At 47.6% G+C, this 27,732-nt stretch overlaps 1 protein-coding gene across 1 annotated transcript in view; it reads left to right on the top strand.

The window, feature by feature from the left end:
* The window catches only part of LOC144152750 (uncharacterized), a 46,294-nt gene extending 21,450 nt beyond the window's left edge, over window positions 1-24,844 (top strand). The window contains exons 4-8 of the mRNA XM_077684175.1: window positions 3,438-3,532; window positions 3,693-3,803; window positions 17,347-17,394; window positions 19,081-19,134; window positions 24,486-24,844. Coding sequence (XP_077540301.1) covers window positions 3,503-3,532; window positions 3,693-3,803; window positions 17,347-17,394; window positions 19,081-19,134; window positions 24,486-24,650 — 408 coding nt within the window. The 5' untranslated portion in view covers window positions 3,438-3,502 and the 3' untranslated portion in view covers window positions 24,651-24,844. The remainder of the gene's footprint in view (window positions 1-3,437; window positions 3,533-3,692; window positions 3,804-17,346; window positions 17,395-19,080; window positions 19,135-24,485) is intronic.
* The last annotated feature ends 2,888 nt before the right edge of the window (window positions 24,845-27,732 follow it).

Genomic DNA, 27,732 nt, shown 5'->3' on the forward strand with positions numbered 1-27,732 from the left:
CATCAATATATCGCTTGATGGCCATTCGATAAAACCTAGCCAGTCACTCAAGATATTAGGCCCATACAAGCTAATGCCCGAAACGACTTTGCCTTGACAAAACTACGTAATCTGTCTGATCAAGTCGTGAATATGGTTAGGTGTGTCCCTCACCGGCCTCGATGAATGAAAGAAAAGGACACAGTGAGACTAATTCAAGCTTTTGTCACATCTCGCCTCACCTATGTCGCCCCATACCTGGTCCTAACCAAATCTGACATTGAAACGCTTAACAGGATCATTCAGGAAGCGTTTAAACTAGCCCTCGGGCTTCCCATGAATACACCGACAACCAAGCTTCTTCAAATGGATCTTCAAAACACCATCGAGCAACTCATTGAAGGTCATTTCGAAAGCCAGGGGCTCCGTCTGACACAAACTCAAGCAGGCAGCTATGTTTTGGAGTGCATCAACTGGCCCTGTGCAGAACAAAGTCACCTGGCCACTTTTTCATATAAGTGACGTAGACATATTCCGGTGCGACCCCTACCAAAGAATATGAACCCCAACCTCCACACCGAGCGCAGGACCGCCTGCAGCCAATCGCTCTGACGTGTCCTATACCGATGCGGCGAGCTATGCTGAAAAAAAAAAAAAAAAAACATGGTTGCAGTGGCAACATCCAAAAACCATTTTATTGCATGCGCATCCATCCGGACGACCTCCGCTGGAGACGCCGAAGAACTCGCCATTGCCTTAGCTCTCACCACGGAGCACCTCACCCAATGGTGCAGGAGAGGCGTCATCACTGACTCTCAAGCAGCCTACCGCGTTTTCCGTTCAGGGAGGGTGGCACCAACGACTCTACGGCTACTTCAACACTACCGTCCATGTCACCGAGCGGCGATTGTTTGGACACCTTCCCATGCCTCTGTAACGAGCAATTTCGCCCACTAACAGGCTCTCGAATTGGCCCACCGAGCCCCCGAGGTCACCGCAGCTCCGACGCCTCTTCTCACCTATCAGGACATTACTGAATTTTAAATGCGGAGCGTTTCTTAGGCTCCCCTGGCCCTCCGTCGTTGATGGCGGCGCCGTCCACACGCTCACTGCGCATGCGCAACTCTCCTCCTTACACCCACAGCTCCGCGATACTACACTATAAAAAAAAGAAATAGTTAGCGGCGCCCGGTTTCGATCCCACGACTGTCTGGCCGCAACGGGAGGTACGCGGTGCTCTTCCCACTACGCTATAAATCCACGACAGGAGCAAGTGCTACGAACGCGCCTTATGTCCTTGACTCATTCAAACTACGCCAAGAAGCTACTGATACAACGAAGGCACGTGAAGCTGAACGTAAACGGAAACGACGAACTGAAAACTTTAGAGGGGGATGCTGAATTTCCCGTGGGAAAGCTGTGGCGGTAAGCGCCACGCGCCTTGCAGCTCAACCAGCCCCGTCCGCAGCGCCTCTGATGCTGATTGTGGCAGGATGCCCCTAGGGATTGGCCAACCAAAGAATCCATCACGAGATAGGTTCGCGTTCAACCACCGTCGTCATCTTCCTGTAGGGGAACCGCCGAAGAAGAAGAAGAACGAGAAGACAAAGCTGCGCAGAGGAGGGCGTGTACATTGCTCTCAGCCGGTGCACCAATGTCAACAACCTTTTCCTCAACAAAGCTGACGGAGACTACCGATTCTACCACAGAGACAACATCGACAAGAACATGATGGACGAGTTTCGGCGCCTCGAGAACCACCACCTACTCACCGTAACACGACAGCACTTGCGTGCCTTTGCCACCGGTGTGGACCCGGACGCGGAATTCACTCTGGCGGTAGTAAAAACCAGATCACTCAACATAACGGCCACACAATGGAACCACACGAACCGCCACGATGCTTCGCATCCTCATCAGGGTTCCCCACGGGAAGATGGTGTAATTTTTTTCTAGACCACCAGACAAAAATTCCCTTGCCCTCACTCATCCCTCAGCAAAACTCACTTCACTTCACTTGACTTTGTGAAATAACACTCCGACAATTACAAGCAGGGACGTACGTACACCCGGTTAAAATTAATTTATTGTTTCCCGCACAGTACACCGCTCTATGCAAATTTTGTCCACAGCTAGGTAACATCCAGCATATAACTCTGGAATGCGCTCACAACCCTCCCTACCACCCCTCTCCACCCGTTCCTTTATATACTGAGCTGTGGAAGACACTGTCGACCAGCTGTCAACTGGAGGATCAGGCTCTACGGGTGACAAGGGCCAAGACGGCTAGGGCAACGCATGGATTCACGGACTAGGGTTCTACTCTCACATTGGAGCTCATTAAAATATTTTTCTCTCCGTCTCAAAACGGGTTTTAGGCAAAGTGTAAATTCACGACGGAAACCACCGACGTTTCTTTAAGTAAGAATACACGAGGAATTGGATTTTAAGATCGCAAAGGAAAAGCAAAAGTACGCGTGAAGAACTGGCGCGAACTGGCGCGATGAAAGAAAACAACTCGAAATTTTGTTTCATGATTATCCAAGGAGAACCTTTCAAGCGGAATTTTTCTCAGAAAACAAAAGATAAGGACTGCCCCAAATAATGGCGCATAAAAAATGCGAACGCGGGTGTCGGTGGCAAACTTTTGTTAGAGAAAAACTAGATGGCGAACATTAAATTGCATTAAACAAACCTGCATTTCGCTCATTGTGGGAGCAGCCAACGGTTGGGAGAGGAAGGACATAAGCGGTGGGGAAGAGAGGTTACGCAGTTATGAGGCAGAGCCAGCAACTTAACCTTCTTTTAAAGACACTTGCAGCGAAGCAAGCATGCATGCGGCCAATTTTTAGTTATTTTGTGCGGGCTGTTTGCGTCGCGCCAAAAAAAAAAAAAAAAACTAATTCTGAAAACAAGCCACAGTTTTTTGCCGAATAAAGCTGGCAGGGCGGCGAAAGAGGTGAAGTCACTGCTGATAAAAATTAAATCCAGTTCCACCTAGTGTTAAATGTGCTCAAACAATGGCGCTGTGGTTCTCTTGCGTCAGCTCCAGTGCCAACGGGCGGTCCCCCTAGAACGGCAGCGCTGTCGCCGGGCGAATTCTGCTGCTTCCGGAAAGGAATCGGCACCAAAACGTCAGCAGCGGGAGGGAGTGGAACACCCCCCTCCCCCTCTCCGTGAGACCACTGCGACCTCTACTGGTGGGTCTGAAAACCGGTTTCTGCGAGGCCGCCGGCATGTCTGGAAGCCTGCTCCTATCCCTGCGTGACGCGCGACCTTCAGCAGACTTACGAAAAGGCGCGACCTAGAACAGCTCCGCTGTTAAAATGGTTTTCCTCTAGTATCCCTTCAGTTTATTCAAGGAGACGTGTAACACATTCGCAAGGAAAACGGGGCTTAGCTGAGATGGGCAGTGACCACAGAGTATACAATGAGGTGCAATCGTTCCTCCTTCGCAGTGAGTGGCTACGTCTTCGACCTAATCTTCGGAATTGAGACCGCACTGAACCTGTCCTCGGACGTTATGTTGCAGGTGGCGTCCATGTGGTCATGGGTACGTACAGGGGTGCGCCACCTGCTTTTCCTATTAACTCCTTGTATTCTCGTTTCGGAATAACCTCCCTTGTTTCTAATAAAGACCAAAAAATAACACTTTCACTATGGAGTGAATGTGGTAAAGTGGATCGTAATCCTTTACGTTCTCTCTATCGCAGAAAACCCCCGCGACCAAAGTCACGCTGCAGGTCTTCTTCGGCTGGAACTGCTTCAGTACTGGAGTGTGCTACCTCGCATCTCTCTTTCTCGCTGATTTCAACTCGAGAATCGTAAGAAACCAACATCTATCTCGATTTCAAGTACACAACCTACTGTAGGCAATACGCGCTTGAACTAACGAACTTGGTACTTTAGCCGGAATAAATCTCAATGCTAACTACTGAAGGCGAGGAGATTACTAAAGAATACGCAATTTGTTAAAATACTGCCTTAGTACTTAGTATTTTTTGTACTGATCAGGTAAGAAACTGTAGCCCGCGATCATTTTTCACCCCGGAACACTCAGAAATAAAAATTGGATTTGGGTCAGCTCAAATAAAAAAGAATTTATTACTCAAAGTAAACACTACATTCAGTATACACAATACTTCGTTGGCGACATTTTAACACTGGAACAGTTCATGACTAAAGATCAGCGCGAAAAAAAAACACGGCACAAAAGAACGAGAAACGGATAGGATAATTTGTTGAAATACTGCTTTAGTATCCGTATGTACCGACCAGTTAAACTGATTTATCCGATCATATTTACCTCGGAAATACTTATAGTTATAACTAATCTTAGTGCTCACAGTAAACAATACACATGGTAAACACAACGCTTCTTTGGTATTCCGCACAAATACATGGGTTCTCGCCATGGGGCGCTGCTTTGCGGGGCAGCGGACAGGTGGGAGCCTTGTGGAAGAGCACTGTAACAAGGGCTTGCAAAGCGACGCCCACTGCCCTCCGTCGTTTCGCTTGTCGCTTTTCGCCCTTGTTACAGCGCTCCTCCACAATGCTCCCACCTGTCTGCTGCAGCTCTAAGCATCGCCACAACACGAGAACCCATGCATTCATATGGCGCTTCGAAACGACGGCCTCTCGTTTTAGAGAATTGGGCCTCGGGCGTCACTGCTTCGCCATTCTCCAGCGAGAGAATTTTCTTCAAAGAACGTAGGAAAGGCTGACTTCTTCAGACCGTAGCGGAAGCCTGCTTGGAAGCGTAGTGTAGTCCACACCAATCTGCATCGGCTCGCTTGTTCTAAAGCATGTGTTGCGCTTGCGCTTTGCGTGCGTCCGTCCTTCGTGACGAAACCAACGAAACGATTAGACCGGAGCGGTGACTCCTGGATTCTTTTTTTATTTTCGCTAGCGCATATCAGCTTTGATACGGCGTAGAAGATCCGGTCCCGCTGCACCTAAAGTACACCAAACGCCTTTCGTCGCACCGCTGGCGTCCCCTACGGGACTTCGCCGTTCGGCGCTGCTGCTAACCCGTTCTTCGTACTCGTGACGAGCGCATAAACCTGGCTTCAGTAATCTTTGCATGTGTTTTGTCGCACTCTAGGCCCGTATTATGGACTTTGGCGCAACCAGAGCTGAGCCGAAGAATTGTCTTGCGCGGCCGAGGTTGAGCAGTTTCGCGTGGCTCCTGGAGAGCCGTGCTGCGCATGCGCGAGGAGCGGTGACGTCTCACGGCGCACAGCTGGCGCGCTGGAGCAGCCGCCGCCGCCGCCGCGATTGGATTGCATTGGATTGGAAATCGTTTTAACAGCAACAAGCGTAATAATCAGCTAATCCTAGACAACCAGGAAAGCCAAGAATAACCAGCTGAACCTTAGCTCACGCAACGTATATATCCTGGCATAGCCGAGCTAAGCCAACTGCTAATTTTTTTCCAGCTCTATTAATAATCCATGTGCGAACGAATCGAGTGTGCATGCTCATGAGATAAAAGTGTGGCAACCAGCGGGTCAAAGAGGTTAATTTATATCAGGACTCGTCAACAGGGTGTCGAACCGGAATTTTTTCGGGTTCGGTTCGGGTTCGGGTTCAAGCCTTTCGGGTTCGGTTCGGGTTCAGTTCCAGAGCACCATTCCGTTCCGGTTCGAACCGGTTCGAACCCGTTCGAACCGGTTCAAACGGGTTCAAACGGGTTCAAAGAAAAAAAAAGCAGGCGTGTTTTTCTCTGTTAATTTTTTGTGCTCGTTTTTTGTTTCCTTATCAAATCGGCATAACAACAAATTCATAATGAAGGTTTCTTTGTCCAAATCTTTTGTCTTCGCCAAACTAAAGCGACCCTGCAACACGTTTTCAACTTTTGTCTAAATCTTGAGTGCTTGCAGAAAGTAGTCAACCAACGCATTATACTATGGGGTCGCAATGTGCCTCAGCCAAAAATTACTGTTCTCTCCTCGTCAGATAAATAGAAACTTGCTCAAAATATTTTTCTCTCCTTCCCGGTCTTCGCGTTATTCGACCGCTGAATGACGTCATTACAGCGGTGTAGCGGCTGTTTGCCGGCTTTCCTTAAGTTGCAGAATAGAACGCATTTGATGGCCATCTAAAAAAAGGCACAAAAGCGAAGCAGGAACGGAAGGTGTATCCGCAGCGACGAGCAAATCACGCACTGTTGCTCTGTGCTGGCAATAACTATAGTTTTCGCAGTGCTTCCAGATGCGAAGAAGATTGAAAGCGTTTTCGAAAGTGTTTATTTATTTATTTACTGCTTTTTATTTATTTATTTATTTATTTATTTATTTATTTATTTATTTATTGTTGGGTTTAACGCGCCGTCGCAACGCCGACGACAAGGCGCGCTTGTGGAGGGCTCCGGAATAATTTTGACCACCTGGGGATCTTTACGTGCGACGAAATTTCGGACACACGGACGTTTTCGCTTTTCGCTTCCATCAGAAAAGCGGCCGCCGCGACAGGGAAACTAAACCGCGTCTGTGTGCTCATCAGCGCTACGCCTTAGCCACTGAGCCACCGCGGCGAGTTTATCTAAGGTGTTGAAGAGCTCCTTTAACTGTACCCGCAAAATGTTTTCTATGGTAGTGTGACGAGTATGTGGCGCCGACTGCAAAGCGTGGCAGGTGGCATTTAGAAAAATTTTCTACTGCTCATCTTTTGTCTTCTAACAGAGCTGTTAGAAAGAAAGAATGGCTCTAAAGACTCATTGGACGGCGGGTATAGGACGACATTGGATAGGGAACCACTGGAGATAGGAACTTGCTAATGGCCCTTCAGCGACTGGTGACAGCGATTGGGCTCTAGGAAGGATGATAGCCAAGTGAAGTCACAAGCAGCAGTAATGATCACTTGCAGAGAGAGAGAGAGAGAGAGAGAGAGAGAGAGAGAGAGAGAGAGAGAGAGAGAGAGAGAGAGAGAGAGAGAGAGAGAGAGAAATGAAGTTTAATTCAATCGAGGCAATGTTTAAGAGAGGCGTCCTCATTCGAGGGGGCCGAATCGACAGCCGTTTCCATCAAGAACAACTAATCTTCCAGGCCGCAGCTGGCCATGGCTGTCTCCCAATTCTCTATGGAAACGTGAAGGTTGGATGGATCTACGGCACACTAGTCGCAGCCGCCTACTATGTGTATGAGGTTCCCAGGCTCTCCACAGAAGCAACGCAATGGAGGGAGTTGTGTCCCGTCAAAGAGGTGAAGTCTCGCGTTGTGTGGGAAGGTGTATGCCCACAGGGTGCGGAGTAATGTTTCCTGGTTAATCGGTAGCGATTTGTGCGGGGAGGAGTACGTTCTATGGAAGAGGCCAGAGTGCTGAGTAACTTCTCGGTCTGTGACTGCAGGATGCATGCACTCGGGCCGGGCATCTGCAGCGCCGGCTAAGCTAGTCAAATCTCGAACCACGAGGTTGGTGATCTTGTTTGCCGTGGATGCCGGTATGAGCTGGCACCCATACAATCGTGTCTGGTCTCGTTGGTGGTCTCTGATTGAACATCGGAAGTGTTGTAACATGCAATCGACAGTTGGCAAAGTTGGGCCACGCCTGCTAAGGGTCTGTTATGAGAGTTTTGACGCCGCTTTGGCTAAGCGCATGTGCTATCGCCGCTTCCTCAGCTTCGAGGGGGCTGTGTTCGGCGGCTGAGTTGCTACACCTGTGGGAGGCTGCAGAACGGTAACACAAAAAGAAGGTACTGAAGAATGCTATCGGGCGGCTCTTGCATCAAACCAGTTGATCGTCCCTCCCTTTTTTTCTTGCAGTTTAGTTTCTTTCCAACTGTCTCCCCTCATATATACACACGTTTTGAAAACTGTTTGATGAATATACAATATGCATTAGGCAACTAGTTATTAACTTTAGTCCGAGATGTCAATTTTAATATAGCAACAACATAATAGCGCAATACGGGCATAAAGAAAGACCTTTTATAGCATTCAGGCGGTCTTCACATAACTTTGCGGCTACTTTGTGCGTGACAAAATTTCCTGATTGGTCGAGAAGGAGAACGCTGCAAAATTTCCAAATGCCAAGGACCCCAAAGATATCATGTTTGGTCCGACCGTCGAATCCGCCTTAACTGACCCGCTAATTCTTTTAATCAAAATTAATCAACACACCAGTCTCAATAATTCACATTAGCTCATTCACTCACCTAACTAATTTCAACTTCAGCTTCAACTTTATTGAGCATTTCGTACAAAGAAATGCGAGGACAAACACAAAAAGCTGCAAAACTGCAGCTTGACGAGGTGTTTGCACCTTACGGTTGGCGTGGCAGAGCAGAAACAGGAGTTTAAAGCATACGCACAGGAAATAATCATAAGAAAATAATCTCGCCTTAACATGTCGATATTACATACAAACATAAAAGAAAGCATTAAAACGCACTATAGCTCACAGTCTGTAAAAGATAATACTTATTAAATGATATACATACACGCATATAGGCACTCATAGGTACATACATACATATAAAGGTTACAAAACAAAACAGGGTACACAGGTACATAAAAAGAAAAATATTGGATATGTACGGAACCTGTGTAGACACAAAAAAAGCAAAAGACAAAACTTGAAGAAAAAGTCATGTTATATACAGGTATGCATACACTCATCAAAATCTGCACTACAGAAGTATCCACATAAATAAATACACACAATATTGGGAAAAAATCAGTGTACGGTACTTTTTAGATGCTAAAGTTTGCAGGGAATGAAGACAATGCCAATAAAACGCTTGAAAAATATTACAAGTAATTTTGGCTAAACCAAGGTTGCCACGATAGACAACGCTTAATAGATTGTCAGTTAGAAATGTTCTATGTTCAGCAGTAAACGTTTCCTTAAGTCTCACTTAGAAATTGTATTTATAGCTATGCCACTCTCGGCTAGGTTATTTAAAAGGCGGGCAGTTCGGGATTGCAACCATTCATTGCCATAATTCGTTCTTGAAAACGGCACGAACCATGTACTCCTTCCCCTAATTTGGTACGGTACGTCCAACGGTTTTCTTAAACTACATAGACTTAGATATACTGCACCGTTGTGTTGCAAGCTATTTTTATACTTTGTTAGAAGATTAAAGTTGTAGATACATTGGACCGGAAGCAAATTATACTGCAGAAATAGTTCGTTGGTGTGAGAGTCATATGGTACAGTTGCGATATGTCGAATGGCCTTTTTCTGAAATAAATGCAGCTTATTAACATTTATTGCGGAACTGGTTAAAACCATGCGAGGCTGCAGTAATTGATGTGAGCTGTGAATATAGCATGATAAAGAATAAGTTTAATATTTCATGTAACCACAGGTCGTAACCTACAAAGCACCCCACACGCTCGAGATAAATTAGTGCAGACGTGATAGACATGGGCATTCCATTTTAAATGTTCTTAAAAAACAATGCCTAATGTTTTTATTTCACTAACTATACAAATCTTTTCACATCCGATGTACAAACTGAGGTTTCTGTCAACAGATCTTTGAGCTGGGGAAAATAACACCGCTTTAGTTTTCTTAGTATTTATTTTTAACGAGTATGCTTTAGTCCATTTGTGAAGCTTTTGGAGGGTTATATTTGCTAAATGCAAAAGCTGAGTAGTATCACACGATTGAAAAAAAATGTTGGTATCATCTGCGTAAATAATAAAATGTGCAATGTCAGTAATTTCTATGATATCATTCATATAAATATTGAACAGGATTGGCCCCAGAAGACTGCCTTGCGGAACTCCAGCCCTTACTTCTTGTGAAGAAGAGTTGCGTTCCTTTATTGCTACGACCTGTTGCTGGTTACTCAAATAAGATTGCAAAAGAGTAAAGCCCCGGGAATCCATAATGTTGTAATTTTTAAAGCAATGTTAAATGACTAATTCTATCAAATCCTTCGAAAAAGTCTATATTACCTTCTTTTCTTCAAATCCCTGTATTATTCACTCTTTTTGCGTTAGTAAAGCTAATTCGTTGGCATATGTTTACGAAAACCGAACTGTCTTGATGATATAATGCAGTGTTTGTCACAGAAGGACAGAAGGTGTTTCGCGATTACTTTTTCTAGCCTTTTAAAATAACTGGAAGCACAGAAACCGGTCTATAATTGGAAAAAATTGATTTTGTCCCCGGATTTAAACAGTAGCGTGACCTTAGCTTGCTACATCTTTTTTGGAAAAACACCAGTAGTAAGGCATAAGTTATATATATATGGCTAAGCGGCGATGCAAGAAGGTCCAGTACAAGCTTAATAGGCCGAATCTGAAGCCTATCGATGTCTATGGCTTTGCTATTTTTTAGTGACAAGAAAATCGACCATATTTTCTGAGGCGTTACCGGAGAAAAAAAGGCTCTGTGGGGGTTAGAATCCTTTAGGAAGCTCATAGCGCTTTCATTGTGGGAGCATTGCGTAAGATTCGTTAAATAGTGATTAAACTTGGTTCCCAGTTCTTGACCCTTGAGTGGTTTATTATCTACTGTCAATTCAAAGTCGTCGTTACGGGGGGTAGTGGGTGCAAAAGTTTATTCAATTCCCGCCACATGACATCCCGCCGGGAGGAAGCCTCAGAAAACACATGTTCGAAGTACATTTTTTTAGTATAGCGTAAGAACTTTGTCACAAAGTTTCGGTATTTTTTAAAGGCTACAAAATTGTCCCTGTTCTTTGTTTTTACAAACTTATGGTACAATAAATCTTTTTTACGGATCATCTTCAGACATTCGTCTGTAACCCATGGTTTCCTTATATTCATATTTATCTTGACCATCTTAAGAGGAAAAGACTTTTTATATGCATCTTTATATGATTCTAGAAAAGTATCGTAGGCATCATCTGCAGTTGTTGCACAGACGTAAAGGGTTCCACCAAATAGAGGGAATTTTCTGACGAAAAGTAGTCAAAGTATTCTGATTAATATCGTGAAAAGCGAAAGATTCGGGGCATTGCTTACATCTTAGTATTTCTGTGTGCATTGAGAACATATATATAGGTAAATGGTCACCTATATGTACACCAGTCACACCGGACATGGTACTGCTACTTGTATCACTGGTTATAAATACATCAATAAGACTTTGGGAAAGACGGCCCATACGAGTCGGTTCTTTGATCACATTCATGCAGCCGAAATAACCGAAAAGGAGCTCTAGATTACGCGAATGTGCGCTTGCCTGTAATATGTTAATGTTAAAGTCCCCACCAATAGGTATTTGTAAACCATAAGACGAAACAAAATTGAGAAGGTCTAAAAATGCGAAACAATTTTCGAGTTTTCCATCAGGGGGGCGGTACACAACAACAAAAATAGCATTTTTACATTGCACCGTTAGAGCTTCATAATCTGTCGTAACTGTCGAAAATTCGTTCATTGTACTACAACAAAGCTGTGTAGACACGAGCTGTAACACACCCCCACCTCGCGGTGGGACCTATTTAGAAAGAACGTGTTGAATCCCGAAAGGCGCAGCACTTCTGTGTCACTCGTATACCAGGTTTCCGTTATCATGACAACGTCGAACTTGAAACTTTCAAAGCTTCGTTTTCTTTTCTTGTAGTTTCACATTCTTCTTTCATTTCCTCGTAGCTTTGGTTGAAGAATTCGCAGCTTTTTTGCATTTCCACATTTTCTTTCCTAGTGGTTTCATATTCTTTTTTAATTTCCTCGTAGCTTTTCTGCATTTCCCTTACTTCTTTTCGAAATTCACGCTTAAGATCAGCGATCTCGCGTCTTAGGTCAGCAATGTCAGTTTTCATGATAAAAGCAATGCGGGATTATACACAATGGCACACAATAGCAATGACACTGGGTGGTTGGCACCAGAGGCAACAGAAAAAGTGACTGAGTAAGCGAACAAAGATTACTGCAGAATATTCAAACCTGTGAAATAGGAAGGCGACTATCAGGCGACCGTTCTGTTCGCTGCCTCCGCTGCCAAGTGATGCTGAGGTGGACGGAGCGTTCTTTTAAAGGATCCACTTCGTGACGAAAGCCACACGTGGTCCAGGAAACAGGGGGTGTGAAGAGGCGATGTGGCGAGGGGGTGTGGCGAGTCTACCCGCTAACCCGCACTAATCGACTTCAATCCATTCACCTCTTAAGTTTAAGGTTAAGCAGATTCGAGATAACATAAAAATGCTATCAAATATATTTTAAAAGTGGAAATTAGGATTCCCAATTTTTTAAAATCTGATGTTCTCTTAGAGCAGTAACCGAAAGACACAACGGCACTGTATACAAGAAAAAGTTACGTTAATTTTGAGAACTGCGAGTGTTTGTGTCTAAGTGCTGTTTGTATATAACTGCCCATTCAAACTATAAGTGGAAGATATGGATGTATTGTTGATGGTGTCCCTGAAGGCCTTCACAAGCGGACAGGGATGCATGCGAATTAACAAGACATTAAAAACTTTACGCGATTTTAAACACCATGTAGAGAAAACATGAAGAATATTCCATGATATGTTGCCTCGTAATATGCGTTATAACTTAAGTTATTCTAAACGTAAAAGATAATTGGGAGAGATGGGCAGTGCCTAACGCAAACTGATAGTATATACGGACAACTTTACATTAAATTGAGGGAAATAATTAGAAGAGAACATGATGGGCCTTGGGAACTGCAGACTACGCAAAATATTTCATGGTTATGTCTGGGGAGTGGCAAAATGTCTTCAGACGCAAGGTAGGGTACCGAACTGGAAAACTAGAAATCACATTTTTGAAGCCCCTGAACCGGTTCGGAACGGTTCCTTTGATTCGTTCCGGTTCGGGTTCAGTTCCAAAATGGCGGAAAAAATACGGTTCCGGTTCAGTTCCGGTTCCGGGCAAAAATTCGGGTTCGGTTCCGGTTTTCGGTTCGGTTCCGGTTCCGGTTCGACACCCTGCTCGTCAACCTCTTGAGGTGGAGGGCCGAGTTGCATGAAGCCGACACCGCCAAGGGTCAGACGGAAGATAAAGGCGGTGGGGAGGAGGCTTTTAATTGGACCGGTGGAAAAAAAAAAGTGAATACGTCATCTGGCTAAGTGTGAAGACGGGAAGCAATGCCATTTGGTAGCGATCTTGCTTTGTTTCTGTTTGTGGTTAGAATTTCCCTGCCAGCTTTGAGAATTTTCAAGATCAGGGGTTCTGACGTCTTGCCGGGGCCGTATAATCTCGAATGGCAAGGGCATGTTGCCATTCCTGCTATACATGGTTGCTGTGTACGTAGAAAAAGAAAAAAATAATGTCGTCAAACAGCTATGAGATGCGTGAACGAGAGTTTGACGATGGGCGCCTGTCATAACCGCGTTTAAAAAAGCATTATAGGCCATCTTTTGGGTTGCCACACAATATCTTTAGCGACCGATAAGTCCTCATTCACAGCGACACTCCAAAATAACTAGCACATTGCGCCCATAAAGCCGCTCCAGCGCCCGAAAAGGTCAGCAATGCCGAGTGTCGTCACATCGTCCAACATGGCTGCGGCCAGGCCGGCGCACTGTAAACCGTGTATGCGTGATCTTATCTGTTTCGCATTGCTAGATCTTGTGGGAAGCGAAAAGAACAACGCGATGAGCATGTTGACCCAATTACGGCTACACGGTACCGTTCAAAGGGTGTTTCCACCCTGTAAGGCGCTGGCACCGAGGTATCCTACGGTGGCGTTCCCGCGTTTCTTTACGTTACTGAGCCTAGATGGCGCCACCATACTGTGGCAACCCGTTTTCTGCGTATGGTTTGTTTTTGACCGTATTTAAACCTGGCTTGTTTTTGTTCTGGGAGAAAATAATCGTTTCCTGAAACAGTGCTCGCTAGACAAATAAGGTCACATAAGACACCGCTTCTTGCGTCAATCGGCCAGTGTCGTCTGAGACAACCCCCAAGCCCCGCGGTGCTGTGCAGCTAAACCAGGCCTCTCAAGCTTGGACGTTCCCTGTCTTCCCTATAGGCGGCGTAAAAATCGACGCCCCACGTGACCAACCTAAATCGCTGTTTTCGACCATCAAGCCCACCAGACGGCGCAGGCAAAATGTTACTTTTGGTATAGAATACAAAACATTCATTCCGTGACTCAAAGAGCCCACACAGTTCGCTTACAATGTGTTATTTAAAAATACTATTAACAAGTTCCGCATCAAACATCCGTTGAGCAAAAATGTACGCAACTTTTTACGAACAGCCGACTAGTGCACCACCTCGTTTCTGAATTCGCAACCACAAAGCCGCCAATTCAAATTGAAACCGCTGCAACGGCCGACCGTTTCAATGTGCGCGGAGCACCGGTTTCGTGACTGTTATTGCTGTTATGTGCTTTTGCGTCCATCAGTTGTTGAGAGGACTGGCAAAACACGGGAATTGAGTGCTTGTGGAATGACAAATGTGGGAAATTCCGCATCGGAAGGCAGCTGTCGAGGCCAGAATATTCGATTCTTCCAACAGAAGGTGAGTGTTATGCACTCCGCTAGAAAGACGGTGCAAAGGAAACCGTTGTCGCCGTCAATACTTCATTTGCGCCCTTCGTTCGAAATCTTAGCGCAAGTGAACGAGTTGTTATGGCAAAAAAAAAATGTTGTCACGAAAGCGACGTACAATTGCAGCGATCGAAATGAAATGATGTCCTGGCCTCTGTAAACTTGCGGATGTCAATAAACGATTTGTTCTCACTTGCTGCTCACTGTGGTCTGTGCCAGTCGAGGCCATCTGGTCACCTGGCGTAACATCACTTCACTAGCGCGGCGCAAGTAAACACGCGACCAGCGTGCCAGCCAGGAGCCAGCAGGAGCAGCCACGGCCGGACTCGACGCCCCTTTCGCGCGCGGGAGGAGGAGAGTCGAGTGCGGCCGTGGAGAAGCGGCCCGGCGGCCGCCGTGCGAGGGCAGCCATGTTATTAAGGAGCTCAAGCGGCCTGTGCAAAAAGCATCCGCCATGTTTACAAAGCCGTGTTTACAGCGCCATCAAGCGGGCGTACTGGGTAGTTCACGACGCCGCCACTACGCTTTTTCTGGCACTACAGGCAAAGCTAGACCTTTGCTTCTCTAAAATCCTCCCTGTTCTGTGGCTAAACCAAGCATAGTGCGCGCAGTACCAACAGCAGTACGCATCAGTAATTCTATGTTTACACGTGCTTTCGTAACTTCTACTGTTTGTCCCACCATTCTTATTGCTTCATAAAGTATATGCCCTAAATTTAAGCGCAAATCGCTCGTCCGGCTAGCTTATAAGCTCTACCTAATTTGCGTCTGCTTGCGCCGGCCTCCGCCAATCGCAGAGCTGGCTTGTAGTATGACGTCATAGGTTCTGTTGCGGGAAATGAGCTGGTGGATGGCATGGTCATTTCCTTTTTTTCATAATTATGTAGCTTATTTGAGCGAAGTTTACGGTAAAAGTGGTGTCAGTGTGATTCTAACGAGGCAATCTTTTGAATGAACCGAACCTGTGTTTTCTCTTCATGGCCTCTTTAAATGCCGCCAAAAGGTATTGTGACGCTGGCGACAGCAGGCGACGGAGTGATTTTTTTTCTTCAGTGGCTGTAGCATTTCATTTCGCAAAAATCGAGCATGCATAATTTTTTTTTATAAAGGGACACTGTATGTATCACCTATGTATTAATTTTATGTCTTATATTTTGCGTAATATCTTGTTCTTGCTCCATAATGTTGACAAATATGAACATTGTACCGGACTTAGACGTTTAGATTTGGCCGTGAGAATATAATACTATTCCGCAGATTTTCTTTCATTTTGGGTGGGTGGCTGATTAGAGCCACGGGCAGACATAAAGCTAAAGGGCTATAATATAAAATAAAAGCCTAACCCGTACCACATACGTATCACGGGTGACGCCAATTGAAAATAAACAAACTGGACCGAGGTCAACTAGAGTTTTGAAGAGAAGGAAATACCCACCGAAGTGGAAAATAAAAGGGAAAAATGCTAAGCAGCGACACCACAGCCAGGAGAGCGGGCCCGGGGAGACTCCCCTGATTTCCCCTGGGACGGTAGCAGGAAAGGTTGGGATGAGGGATGTGGATGGTGGTACTAAGGAATGGGTTATGGGAAAGTGGGTGGGAATGGGGACAGCGAGGTTTTTGTTCTAATCCTTAGATGTCTGACTCCTAAAATAGGCCTGAAAACTCAGGATGGGCGTCAGACGGTGCCAATTGGAGTTCCGACATCGAAGAACAGGGAGAACCTGCGACGGAGTGACGACACCTAGTCTCCGGACCCCTTTCACAACCAGCCCCCCGGCTAACACCCACCAGGTCCCCCGAGTACTCAAGAGACATCTGCCCAGCCTACATAGACAGACAGAGCAAAATTTCTGGTTTTAAGTAGCCCAAGAAAGACTATCGTCTTTCAAACGGCCCAAACAGAACGCAGAAACTCAAACAGCCCCGTCCCAAAGCTATAATTGCCCAGTCGTGCTACAGCAGTAGCAGACGCGCACAACCAGATGTTATTGCTGGCGTCACCGAGAAGCGAGGCATCATGGGCAATATCCGTGCAATGCGAGGAGAGCGACGAAACGAGAAGGGCCGCGAGCGAAAATGCGCTGTTTCGATTTGCAATATCTGCACTAATACTCATCGCTTTGACGAGTATTAGTGTAGTACATGATTATTAGAACATTGATTTTTGCGGAAATGCGAACACCGATGTATTGGCAACACCTTTTTCGGGGTCCCTTTAAATGTTGCATGCCCAAAATTTGCCATTTCTATACAGCTGCAAAGCCAACTTGAGGAAGCTGCTACAAGTTGCAGAATCTGTGTGCAAGAGCGGAGTTTGCGTCCGCCTGTGCTGCTTTTGTTGGAAAAACGTTTTGTTTCCGCGCAAGAATGACGGCGCTGACACGCTCGAAATGGTTTGAAAAAAGCTGCTTTAGGCCAATGCAAGCCCTTCCGGTCAAATTTTGCAGGTGGGTAAACAAATGTTATGCAAAAAATAGTGCTCTTCCACGTAAAACTAGTCGGTAAGAAGGTCGAGTGTTTTAATACACGGCAATGCTAAAAGAAAATGCTAATAGGCCAGTGTGATTTAGTTGTGCACGTTGGGTTTTGCACAGCTCAGAATCTGGTCCAGACGGGCCAGTGTGTTCTAGGTTGTAAGCTGTAAAATACGTGCTGACTGGAATGTTGTGCTTTGATTGGTACGAAGGCTATATTTTATGTTAGCAGTTGCAGGGCCCACTGCGAGCAAAGCGGAGGTTTTCAAGGGTGGGGATTAAACATATCTCCTCATGACGAAGCGCGCCGTCCCTACTAAGCAATTTTTTCGGCACGCTGGCTTTCGTTGCCGCCGGCTGCTATGAACAGGCTGCTACTTATATAGCCGGCCATGCTAAACATTTGCAAAAACTTACTTTGATATAACTTCCCTGTTTAACTTTCCTCAGGTGGAATTTGAAGCCAAGAAGAACGACATCGATGAACCGACCTTCCGCGTAAGTACTACACTCGGTTTGAATCACTGCCGACAGTTTGTAAGGGACGTAAATACTTCGGAGTATCCTTGCGCCCACTTCGAACCCTTGACCCCGTTGCGGTTAGTTATATCTGTTTGGTGATTCCGTTGTTCAGCATTATTCTTTCGCTCCAGTTATTTTTGTGTCGTTCTGTTAACTTTCGTCAAGGGGAAAGAAGCTTGTTCGCAGGTTGCTTCAGCTATAGTTCCATACAATATTATTGCGTGAAAATCTATGGCTCCAGTCCCATTTATGCCTTTTTTCCCATGCCTCGTTTTGCTACGCTATTGATTTCAGCTGAAGTTGAGCTCAATCGGAGACTGGCTGCCGCTCTCTTGGTCAGTGTCCAGCTGACCCGTATCCTGCGCCTGGAGCGCGGGGGCTGGCTCTGACGAGCTCGGAGGCCGAAGATCAAGTATTTTCCACCTCCTGAGGCCTCCAGGTTTCCGAATCCCTATGGGAAACTGCGATTACCTCAGAGAATCTGGGTTCTTGCCGAAATAATGCTTATGTCCTTCTCCTCCTCCTCCTCCTCCTCCTCCTCCTCCGCGACCGCTTCACCTCATGCTGAAAAGTGCGGGTCTTTGCTTCTGAGCAAAGTTTCTTTGCTTCTGAGCAGTAATGTAACCAGACAAAAGCGCCCCAATCAAAAGCATTGCTGCTTGTCGTTGCGGCCACCATGATGAGGTAGAAGCAAAGGCTGAAGCGAAAATAAACCTAAGCGATAAATATTGAGTTCAGATTCCTGCATCCACAGGCGAATCCAGACTGACCACATGAGGGAGGGGGGTGACGATACTACATGTGCAGCGTAAACATTTTGTCTTCTTGGTACATAAATTTCAACCAGTAGCGCGGAAGACCAGGTACGAAACACGAGCGTGGGCATGCACAGTGCTAGCACAGCCCTAAGTTAATTCTGTGCGTGTCTACTCGCTGTTTCTCTGTGCTCCTCTGCACTGCTGTTTGAAAGAACACTGCATTGTCCAGAGGTGTGCATGGCCTCGAGGGCGGGCTCTGTGTGGCAGTAACTGTAGCCCTTGGGACGCTAGTTTCAGAAAAGCTTCAAGGTGGTAACCGCTTGCAATGGCCACATCCTCTTGAGAGAGAGAGAGAGAGAGAGAGAGAGAGAGAGAGAGAGAGAGAGAGAGAGAGAGAGAGAGAGAGAGAGAGAGAGAGAGAGAGCATTGTTCTACAAAACAAGACAAAAGCGAAGAGCACGTGAAAGGATTTCTTATTTCAGGATTCTGTTTGGGCTTGCTGCTCTCCCTGCAAGTTCCATCACCCGGAGCTCAGTTGCGCTGCTTGAGGTGGGCAGTTCTCTCTCGCACTGCACATGGGAAGGGTTGAAGATTGGCCTCCTGTTGGATTGTTGCTTCGATTCGTTCTGTGGGGTGGAAATACATAAATACACTGTTTAGATGCGCGAAGGTAGGGTGAAATCCACCAGGCTTGACGGCCTTTCTCAAAGGAGGCTTTTGCGTTCGGCCAGATGAGTATCACACGAACAGTTACTCCACAGACGCGCACCGGGCGCTTTATTTCTGAATCGGGCAAAGCGCTTTTACTAAGAAGCGTATAAGAATTATGAGGGCCCTATTGGTCTCTGAATGTTTGTGACTGAGTCGCCAAAAAATGACTATCTCTTGTCTTCCTTGTTTACAGGCTAGGGTGAAGACCACGTTAATAGTTGTACACACTCTTGTGCTCCTTGTGAAGGTAAGACTCATTGTTGAAAAGTTCGTCACGGCATAGTTTAAAGCATCTGAGGTATTTCGCTTACGTATCGGGTGTATGTATTGGTGATAACATTATACAGCACTTCTGGTCTTGAACCTGTCGCCCAAAAATCCAAAAGAAAAAAACACCGCAAAAAGGGTTTGCGTAGAAATAGGGAATAGTTAATTGAAAGTAGCGATAGGGATTCTAAAGAAACATTTGAGGGAATCTGTGTGTATGCGCGTTTGTCTGTTCTGGCTTTCGTCTCCATCACACTTGAGCCTTTTTTAGTCTCTCTTCCTCCGGCAAAACGGACCCCTACGAAAGCGGTTCCGTAAAAAAGTCATTCCTGGATAAATCTGGCTTTTCTTCCGCCTAGCACGGCCGCGACGACAAAGTACAAGTTTGATTCATTACAGAAACCCTGGAACACTTTTTCAACTGATTTTTTAAAATTATAAATGCTTGCAGAACGTAGACACCAATTAAACCAGTACATGGATTAGGGGGTCGCAAAGCAGCCCAGCCAAAGCTTACTGCTCTAGGACCATCAGGTAACTTGGAAACTCGCTCAAAATATTTTTCTTTCTTTCCCAGTTTTGGCGTTCTTCGACCGCTCGAATTACGTTAGAAAGGCTACGTAGCGGCTGTTGGTCGGTTTTCCTGAGATTGCAGCAATGAACGCATTCGAAAGCAACTTTACAAAAAAAGTCACAAAAACAAAGCAGAAACGAAAGGCGTATCTGCTTCGACGAGCATATCACGCAATGCCGCTCTGTGTTGGCGATAACTATCACTTTCGCAGTGCTTCCAGACGCGAAGGAAAGAGTGAAAGCGTTTTTCGAAAGTGTTGCAGGTTCCTTTAAGGCACATTCCCACTGGCGATTTGTCTCGTCGCGCGACGGCGCGAGTCGCGCGATGAGGCCTTGAGGTGGTGTTCGCACTTGCGATGAGCGATGATGCGACTGCGTTCAGCGCAGCTGCTTCCCGACTTGTACATACGACCTCGTTGGTGCGTCAACCATTCGAAGTCAAAGAATACGCGACAAAAGCAGGTAGAAATCAAACTAAAACACATGCTACTAACCTGGAGCAATGCCGAAAGCATTTGCGGGTTGCGGGAGGAGCAGAATAACAAACTCACGAAGGCTCTTTTCAACATATTATTGCACGAAGAAATGCACACGCTTGCTTTCACGCCACAACACCCGCATCACGGCCCACAAATGTCGCTTCTTTTCACAGGCGCAACGTTCTGACGCCTCCGAACTCTACGCGTGTTTACCAGTCGCCGATAGACGAAGAGGCTGCAAGTCAACCTACCGTCTCGCTGTCCACCTAGCTCTGTTTACAATCCATAAACGCTTCTCCACACTGATGAGTTCCACGCTATTCGTTGATTAGTGCACGCGTACGCTGAAGCCACTGACCAAAGAACCGATGCACACGGGAAGTTGCTTGCCGGCCCGACCCGGGCGGGTACAGCGGGCCAAGCGCCTGGCCGAGCGAGCCAGCGGCGGTGGCGGCGCTCGCCCGCCCGCCCGCAGCGTTTGCATACCGGATGTAAAGAAACGTTTCGTTTCCGGCTACGTCAGCCTACTCCGCGGCCATGATTGGCTTACCGGTTTTGCGGGGCCGTCGCGCGACGAGGGAATTCGGACCCAGAGCGATCTGCTCCGCCGTCGCACAACTCCGAAAAGCGACGGCCGGCTCGTCGCTTTGCGACGTCGCTTTTCGTCGCGCGACGAGGCGCATCGCCAGTGGGAATGTGCCTTTAAAAAGGGTGCTTTCTCCCGACAACGATGCTGCTAATTTCTTCTTCCAATTCTAAGAAATAATCGAGATAACGAAGAAGACATATGAAACCGTGGCGGCTCGCCAGACGCTTTCCGGCGAGTTGCCAATGACGCCAGAGAATGTTGTTTCTGCGATTGGCTGCCGCCAACCTGAATCACGTGACAGGACGATTGTAGTGGGACGTCCAGTTCCTTCTGGTCCTGTCACTTGAATGCTAACGTTTTGATAGCGCACTGATAGCTATGTTTGTAGTTCTCGCCCATATTATGTCACTCCTGCCCGTATTACGCTGCTTTAGCGCAAAAACGGAATTTGCATGCTTGGAATTTTTGGGTTGAAAACCGTATTTCGTGGTTGTAATAAAACAGTGAATGGCCAAAGGCCAGTTTTTTTTTTTTTTCAAATTGAACAAAGTTGTTTGGTCGTAATGGCCCCTTTAACCGGTTTCATAACTCCATCGATCTCGTTTTGAGTTCGACTTATGGAACATAGAAAAAGAACATTGAAAAAATACCCGTAGAAAAAAAAATTGGAGAAAGTTGATTTCTCACTCTATTATTCATCGCGGTTGCGATCGCAATGAGGATATCGCGACGTGCTGCGTAAGAACGCACCTGTTAATAGTTGCTCTTTTTCATTTTGAAACCTTCAGAAAGCGCAACACTGAATAAAGCGAGACGAAGAAAGGGAACACAGAACTAGCGCCAGTCCTGTGTTCCCTTTCTTCGTCTCGCGTTTTTCAGTGTTCCGCTTTCTGAAGGTTTCAAAATGCAATTTCACCAACTAGCCCAACTCGCCATTCTGCTGCAGCATAATAGGTACTCGTCTTGCTTGAAGCAGGAACTAAGCGAGAAAAATAAAAATGAGAAGCCGGACTGATGAAAGGGGACGATAAGGGGCCACAGTAAATACGCATGCGCGGCAGCTTGCGCGTTTGTGGACCTTCTGATGGCACGGCAGCTTGTCGTCCCAAAAGCAGCCATGCTGTTTTCAAATTCCGCCTGGTAGGCATGCACTTTATACCCTGGCGATATTTCTTACTCTGCGACCCTAGCGGTACTGGCGAAGCGGATTTCAATGGAGAGCCCGACCTTATGCAAAAACTGGGCCCTCTTGCGGGAACCGTGTGCGCTTCCGCCATGTTGGGGGATTCCCGGATGATTCCCGGGTCTCCGGATACCGCTGTGCACATGATAGCCCGCGGTTAGCGACGCGCACGTCGGCATTTATCGTTGGCCAAGATTCCCAAATATTACCGTGTAACTTGCTGTGCACAAAGATGATACGAGGACGACAACGGAAATAGCGTGGTCTTTTTTTTTTTTTTCTCAACGAAAGCATGACTCGAGCCCTGCGTGAAGTCGCTTGCGGGTGGTCTTCGTTTGCCAAAGGTTACAGGAAATAAGGGATCGGCGAGAGTTGCAACCTTCACGTAGCGCCATGAGTAACGTACGTAGTAATTCCGTGTATCCGTCATTTACCGCTCGTCGCCTGCTGTTCGACCGTAGCCTATTTTCCCAGTGTCAAATTTTTCGAACGGAATTTTCTAAGCGGTAGTGAGCACCCAGTTTTGTTGTCCACGGCGCGAGCAAAGGACGCTCAGCGGTCGCCGCGAGGCACGCGCTCACGAGCGCTCGGCAATTTATTGGTAATTTAATTATTCATTGACAATTTATTGGTAATTCATTGGCAATGTTTAACGCGTTACACGCCACACACTTTACGCGTTACACATTACGGCCACCTACAACAGCTCCGCTGTTAAAAAATGCCAGGTATGCAATTTATTTTGTTAAGTGTTTTTTAGATGGGACGCATCTCTTTCACCCGCCTTGTCCCTCCGGCGTAGTCCAGCGGCGTCCGCATCCCTCCCCCATTCTCCTCGCCGCGCCAGCTGCGCGCTAGCGCCGCTCTCACCGCAGCGCCATCTGCGTGTTAGCGCTCGGCTGCGCTCACTGCGCGCCACCGTGCCAGCTGTGCGTGGGTGCGGGTTAACACATGCGCATGCGCTGCTCTGCGCTGCTCTCTCTCATTCCCCTAACAGTACATATAAACGAGGTAACTGAGCCGCTCCGCTCAGTCATTCCGCCGACGCTCCTCCGATGACATCCTCCGGTAACCGCCGATGATTTCAAATGGAGACAAACAGGCCTGATATCGCGATGGTCGGCGCAACCGTAACAAGCACCGGCCACCCCGATAACAAAATTTACACCATATTCCCGCGAGGGGAACCATGGGGTAGATGCGACGCATCGGGGGTGAACATGCTGCGTAAATAGGACACACAACAACAGCAATCCACACGCTAACATAACGGAAACGCAACGGCAACCCGCGATGCGTCGCATCTACCCCATGGTTCCCCTCGCGGGAAGATGGTGTAAATTCTTTCTTTTGTCGGTTTCCTCTGCGTCTCAGTGGATCCTTAGCGTATAGCTATATCGCGAGTGACCCCCCCCCCCCCCCCCCCGCCTCCCCCATTTCAACCTCAGGACAGCCCGCAAATTTCGAAGCGTTTCAGGAATGACCTCCTGAGAAACCCTCAGGATGCGAACCAACACACATGTACTTTCAATGTTTGCGTTCTCAAAGCCAAAAAAAAAAAAAAAAAAAAAGGAGAAGAAACGCGACAGCCTCCAAAAGCTTCCCTGCCCGTGCCTCCGTGACTGCTTTTTCGATGCATAATGCGTTACGAAGCCACCCGCAAATGTGGGCAACAGAGAAAGGTCCACAGATCACTCAGCGCTCATTTTGCTGCGCTTAAATCTGAATATAAAAGGATCGCCAAGCCGAGAAAGCCCCTCACACGCTCCGTACCAAGCAATCCCGCGACCGCCATCCCCCAACATGGCGTCGCGTGCTCGTTTCGTTTTTCTTCCGGTAGATGGCGGCACTTTTGCATAAGGTCTCAGCAGCACGCGATGCTCCCTTTGGACGCATCTGTTTAGAGTATTCATCTTGAAGGTGGATGTCGTATCGGTACGGGAAGTGTCACAGATAGGATACTGAGTACAGTCACTAAGGCACGCAAGCCAGCAACGGCCGCCATTTTGGTGTTTATCAGTGTCGCCAAATTATCGCCTCTGCAGCCTCGGTTAGCGGTGCACCGCTAACCTAGACGAGGTCATTTGTAAACAACACTGCCGAAGACCGACAAAACGGCATCTTTAATTGGACACACGTGTACTGCTGAAATACTGTTACACGCGTTATCTTTCATTCGCGTTCAATCGATGCCAGTCGCGCGCAGCCGCAGAGCAGGGAGGACAAACTTAGGTTACCACCGTTGACCGACTAAATCGCCTAAACCACAAAATGGTGGCGCCCGTGAACCATCGCAGTGTAAACAAGTGTCACGTGCTGCGAACTGACCAATGATCACAGTGGCGGTACGGAACAATAGGAAAAAGGAGTGCCAGTACTCTGCACTCTTATCTGGTGACACTACGTACGGATCCTCCATAAATCACGCGCAACTTTCGGCATGCTCTTTTGCTTTGTCCACCCATCTGTAGTTTAGCCTTTTCTTGCAAGTGATCTTCGTTGCGCAGATCTCGGTCCTGTGCTGCATATTCATGTTCCTATACAACTTGGACACCCTGGCGGAAGAGCCCGACGGGCCCGGAGGTGGCCCACAGACACAGCCTAACGCTACAGCCACGGAAGAGGCCAGTACTGCGGGTGGAAATACAACGATGACCGACCTAACCGAATAGGCCGCTCCGATGTGGCGTGCTCCGTAACGGAACACGCCGATGCCCTTCGCTGGGCGTAGGCAACGCACTCGCACATGCGTCACCAGATTCGTTTGCAGCGAACCTCACCAATGCACCACGCATATAATAAAACGCTAACGTAAGTGCATGTGTGGGGTATGACATAGTTTTCTCGGCTTTCTGTTTGGTTCTGTGACTCTTGACTTCCTGTAATTATAGTACTGTAACGTGGCAGAAAATCTGGCACCGTGGGTGGCCCGGATCCGGATGCGTATTCCCAAACCATATCCCGTAGGGGCCCAGGCCGACACCCCCCCAAGCAGCGACACAGCACCGTGACGTCACTTCCTCTATGTGCGCGACTTAGGCGACGTGGATTTTGTTCCGATGGTTTCGCTCCGTCCGGGGGGCTGGCCTGCGGTGTTGGGGAAGCTGACGCACATGTGGTAAAAGTTAACCTTTTGTACCTGAGCCCCTGAGCTCTCCGCGCTCTTCTTGCGCGCCTGCAAGTTCACTCTGACCTCCCATCGTGTTCCTAGATAAGCGCTCGGCTCGGTGCTCTGAGTTCGCGCGCGCCGATGGACGCTTTCACGTACAGCCGGTAAAAGGCTTGTCTATAACACAGTGTTTGTACTCTCAGCCCTATTCTGCCCTGCCGGAGCGGGATTTGAATAAAACTACTGCGGAATTCTGAAGTCTTAGCCCTTCGATTTTGCCTCCAACATGTTTGGAACGAGTATGTTTCGGCAGTTTTCGGATGCAGCTGGTTGAAGTTGAAATCGCTGTTATAGACAAGCGTTTTACCTGCTGTACATGTGGCTATTATATACGTTCTGGAAGGCAAACTCTCATTAAAGGGAAGAGAAAAAAATGGCCGCGTATCTGCTCCTTTCGTTGCAAATGGCGTCAGAAGACGATAGTCTTTATTGGATTTTGCGAAGTAAATGCCTCCCTTCGCTTTCCCTCTCACCTCTCATATAGTTCTTCTTGCGTCGCGCTCCTCCCAAGGTAAAGACGCCAAAGGTTTGCTTAAATCATTTTAAATTTACCGCGTTCCACTGCTCCAAACCGGGTGTCTCGATGCGAATGCTGCCGTACGGCGGCGACGCGCGTTAATCGAGACGCCCTACTTCAACGTTTATAGAACGGCGTTTCCCTACTCCACGTGCGTTGCAAGCAGAACGTGGAACCTATCTAGTGGAACCTTGCGTAACTGTTGCCGGTTGATTTCTTAAAATGGCGCCAGAAGCTATTGGCCGGGTGGCTGAATCGAGTCACAGACCGACAGACGGACAGACATACAGACATACAGACAGACCAAAATTTCTGGGTTTAAGTAGCCCAAGAAAGACTATCGTCTTTAAAAATTGTTTTGGTCTTTTGTGGTCGCGCGGCTTCGCGGCGGCCGATGGTTTCGCTTCGAGCGCGAGCGTGGCATACGCGCTGGGAAGGTGAAGCTCGCTCTCCGCGCTCTCTCGTGCGCCTGCAGTCGCTCGTCTCCCATGCTGTTCCTAGTTAAGCTAGCGCTCGGCGCGCTGCTCAGAGTGCGCGCGCGGATGGATGCTTTTGCAAGTACATGTAGTTATTGTTTACGTTCCGGAAAGCAAGCACTCCCATTAAAATGAAGACAAGAATGTTTTTTTTGTTTTGTTTTTTTTTGTTTTGGGTGATCTTTTGGACTCTGCACCGAAGTGCAGAACGTTCGCTCTAATTCGGTCGAAAGCACACGCGTACGTCGGTCGCTCGTCTGCTGCGAATATCAGCGAGCGTGTTATTCGCCATACTCGTCTGTGCCTCGAACTCGCGCAGAACTGCCCATAACAAGGTTCGTTCTCATAATCCGCCTTTTTCATTGCGGTGTGCTGCCACCTAGCGTGCCTAGCGGAAGTTGAAGCCGTAGGGTTTGCCGGCGTTTCCTCCGGCTGCGTTCTCGTTGTATGCACGGCAATCCCACATTACGGCGAGGAGCAGCCGAAGTTTTTCTTCTGTATTGGTGTTATAACGCCTTAAGATGACAGCCCCTGGTCATCACATAATACCAGGCGGCTTCTTATCACTGAATGAGGGCTGGCAGAGAAATCTCGGACAGATCCGTGTGCCGTCCGAGCAGCAGAGCGAGCAGTACTTGAAGTCGTCTGGCATGAAGTGCGATCGCCAGCTCAACAAAGGCCGGCAGTTCGCAAAATGCCTTTAAGCGCTGGACACATGTACGATTGGTACACGCGATTCGCATGCGACTGATCGTTACGACTGTCGCCACGACTAGTCGTACGCGTGAATTTGAGACGGCCCGATGCGCGCATGAGATGCGTCGTCGGCGTCGCTCCGCCCACTGTTTTTGCTCCATGGTCAACTACGATGATCGCTGAGCTGAATTTATAGATTCTGCGCGTTTGTTCGCAAGAAATGGATAAAGCAAGCAATCGTGAAGCGTTTTCTGCCCTCGGAAACAGTCCGCGCACACGCCGGCCGCGCCTGCCAGCTCGGCACACTCAGCGGCTCGAACCGACGCAGACCACGGTAGCAACCGCGCTTGTCGCTGCTCTTCTGAATCAATCTGATCGCTAAAAAGTTCCACATGCGAGAAAGTAGGTGTTAGTGTGGTGAAAAATTGTGCTAGGGATTGTTGTCAGGGCTTATTTTAAAAGCGGCGATCAGATATATCTGCCGCGATGCAAGCCGCCTACGCTGACCGGTCGCCGCGGCGCGCGGTGCGCCGAGCGGTCGAGAGATGGCGATACCTGCGCGGAAGCATCGAAACAGGCTACGCAGATGTCTTGGTCACCGATCGCTCAAACGGCAGTTATAACTTAATAGAGTTCCACATGCGAGAAAGGGGATGATAGTGTAGTGAAAAGTTGTGTTGCGGATTGTCATTCGCAGTTGCACAGATAGCAGCCATCAAATATCCGCCAGGATGCTAAGCCTATAGCTCCCATCACCCGAGCCGACGCGAGCGACGCAAACCGCCGTAGCCGATCGCGTGCGGCCGACGGGAAGCGATAGAAGCCGACACCGCTCCCTTTTCGGCACTCCGAGTTACAGCGGAACGCAGCACAAGTTGTGGGCATTGTTCCGCGCA

This window comes from Haemaphysalis longicornis, unplaced genomic scaffold, assembly GCF_048455015.1.
Source record: "Haemaphysalis longicornis isolate Haplotype H1 unplaced genomic scaffold, Haemaphysalis longicornis Haplotype H1 scaffold_9, whole genome shotgun sequence".
In the NCBI taxonomy this organism is placed as follows: Eukaryota; Metazoa; Arthropoda; class Arachnida; order Ixodida; family Ixodidae; genus Haemaphysalis; species Haemaphysalis longicornis.